At 39.5% G+C, this 3,105-nt stretch overlaps 1 protein-coding gene across 1 annotated transcript in view; it reads left to right on the top strand.

Annotated features, from left to right (window-relative positions):
• Positions 1-501: 501 nt before the first annotated feature.
• LOC111867860 (DNA-directed RNA polymerase I subunit RPA43) overlaps positions 502-3,105 on the top strand; it is a gene marked incomplete at its 5' end in the record, with an annotated part of 5,182 nt that continues 2,578 nt past the window's right edge. The window contains 2 exon segments of the mRNA XM_033752838.1: positions 502-644; positions 2,309-2,513. Of these exon segments, the coding sequence (XP_033608729.1) occupies positions 502-644; positions 2,309-2,513 (348 nt within the window).

The raw sequence follows: 3,105 nt of genomic DNA, 5'->3' as shown, positions 1-3,105 counted from the left end.
GAAAATTGTATATACTGACAACTGACTAATTACTGCTGACTGGCAAGTGATAGACCCCTCCTCTCGTCAGAGTGCCCCACATCAACAAGCCTGTAACTGTCTGACAGTAATAAAGATCTGGTCTCAAGCCCCAGATGTGTGCTTTATTCCAAGACAGACTGACTGACCAACTGTCTGTTGTAACATAACTTTGATTTTGACAAATTTAATATTACCTTCACATATTCGCCTAGGTCTTGCAAGTTGTTTCATGTATTCAGGATTTATATCTGAAATTTTGTATGAATTTCTCATCTCTCCCATGTCCTCCTGATATCATCATCCTTCATTTGATTACCCTAATATCTGCAAATTCTGTGTGAAAAATTGTTCACAGAAACAAATCATTATAGTTCATGCTGGCCTATCCCATTTTGACATGAAAGAAGGGCAATTAATGTAATTAATTTTTATGAATTATCCTTCCTTATTTCAGTTAACTTAACCTTTATTAAATTGCAGCTTCAAAGGATTTATCTTGGGCTACAAGAATGTGAAGATACTTACAGATAGAGCAACAATAATAAATGATGATTCTTACATGCATCTTGATATTGAAGCTGAATTTTATATATTTACACCAGAAGTAGGATGTATATTATTAGGTAAGTAACTTTTCAGTAGGTGGAATTTCATAGTTTTTTTATTATTATTATTTTATAATTTGATATTAAGATGAAAATATCACTGAAGTTGTGGCATGGGAGACAAGTTTCCTGGTGTATAGTCTGACCACCATTAAGACCAGGCATTGTCTCATGTAGACCACAACTTTCAAGACAAATTTTTTAAGGTTTCATGTAAGTTTCAAGTGCCGAAAAATGACATTCTGTTTGGAATAATGGACATTGGATGAAGTTAAGGAACCGTAATCCTTAGTATAACATACCATTATTAGAACAGCTTGGAATTGATTTATCCAGTAATTTGGAGCTGAAACGTGAGAGCACATGTCCAGACATGAGTGTCCCCAACCACCTCCAGTTGTATGTTCATTGGATGCACTTCATGAATCTATGTAATATAATGTATCCGTTGCACCTTTTTTGTAGCCCTCAGAAAATATGTAAACTGTAAGCTGAAATTCAAGTTTCACCTCTGCTCTTAGGAAGAATCTGTTCCTCCTCTGCCAGGCCACACTTCTCTTTCCCTGATCTACCCACCATATTTTGCCATTTACATTATTGTCAGAATCAGAGTGAATGATATGAAAGACGGCAAATTAATGTGTTCAATATAGTTGTTCACAATGGGAGACATTCTTAAAGTGACATTATTTTGTGACAGGAGAAAAGAAATGGGCATAATAATTCTGCACTGCACAGTAAATCCATCAGATATGAGTACGACTTGGCTTCTCATCTTGCTCTATCAATATGTGCACTTTTCTTACTGGAGAAGGGTGGGGGAGAAATTCCCCAAGCTATTTATTTTTTTTAATTCGCTTAGTGGGGCGTGGAGTCCAACTGGGTCCACTCTGCACGGCGGCCACTGATTGGCCTATTGTAGCCTGGCCCGGGTGATTATGATGATGGAGAATTTGGTGGAATGAAGATTGGCAAGGGAAACCGAAGTAATCTGAGAAAACCCACCCCAGTGTCACTTTGTCCACCACAAATCCCACTTGACCAGACCCAGGATTGAACCCGGGCCGCTGTAAAGTCAAAAGCAGTACTCTGACCCCTACAGCAGAGTTTTGATTTGTTAATACCATAATACTTGGTCTGTATAGTCAGACTTCTTGTATGGAGTTTGTTCTCCAATTTTACAGTCATCCTCCCATTAACTGATGGTAACTGGTTCCATGAAATGATATCAGCGATTTGTTGGTTGGTTTGCTTTGCTTTTCATTTTTGGGGCCCATAATTTCACCAGTTTTGTTCAGTTTCAAAATGTGATGAAAATCAGTGAATGTTGATAAGATTGCACAGCCACACTACCAGAATGGCTAGCCATCACTGAGCTTGTAAATGTTACCAGTGTGCATAAACAACGGCAATCATCAGTTGAATGGGAAACAGTACACATTTTGATATTTGGACAAATTGAGGGAGTGTTAATGGATCAGATCATTAGTTAGTGGGGGATGAGTGTATTCAAAGAGCATATCGGAGTACATCTTTAAATGAATGTAGCATCTGTTGTCCAACAATTAAACTATTCTTACTTTTTTGTGGCAAATTTTCATAGCCATAGCACCATCTGAATGTGAAGATATCTTGCAGCCATCAGAGAATGTCCATGAGGTAATATTTTAATTTGTATATAGGCACTGTAAACAAGAAAAGTGTGGACCATATTGGTTGCCTGGTTCACAAGTGTTTCCACGTGTCTGTTCCACGATCCATGGATGAGACAGATGAAAAGTGGCCTGGGACTTCAGTAAACATAGGAGACCAGGTGACATTTACAGTAGAAGCATGTGACTTCACGGGAAGCCTCCCATACATTCGAGGGAAACTGTTAAATTCAAGGTATGCATCTGTATGGTTACACATGTACTGAGTCAGGAGGGCTCACTTACAGATTGGACACTCAGAGTACAAATTTCTGGGAGAGGTGTGTATTTTTTTTTTTTGCTGTGTTATGTAAACCAACCCCATGGACCACATAACTTCTTGTCTAGTGGATACTGGGGATTCTTTTCTAAGGGGTAAAGCAGCCATAGTATTGTCACGTGTTGGGTGTATAACGTGACAAATAACTTCACGCCTTGTTGGTTATAGCGAATTTATTCCACTTCCGCACTTACAATCACACAATTTACAATCTGACAATTACTGTGATCGGCAGTACCACCAGTACTACACTGCAAAAGCCAGAATACAATTGACTGGTTGCTGGCTAACTCGGAACTAACTCGTAGGTAGGTGCCTTGAGAACTCTCTCGGAACTGACCGTGAATAGTCTTCGCTGCTCCGTATCTAGCCTTGTTCCGGACAACACAGAAAACGGCCACGTAATAGGCACCACTGTTGTCTGCCACAGTCGTGCTAGCAACGTTGTGTACCGCTGTTATTACCATCATCTCTCGCAACCACTGTTTACCTGCGCTGCCTAGCAACC

Source organism: Cryptotermes secundus, unplaced genomic scaffold (genome assembly GCF_002891405.2).
Source record: "Cryptotermes secundus unplaced genomic scaffold, Csec_1.0 scaffold10094, whole genome shotgun sequence".
Classification (NCBI taxonomy): Eukaryota; Metazoa; Arthropoda; class Insecta; order Blattodea; family Kalotermitidae; genus Cryptotermes; species Cryptotermes secundus.
This window is presented reverse-complemented; position numbering and strand designations above follow the sequence as displayed.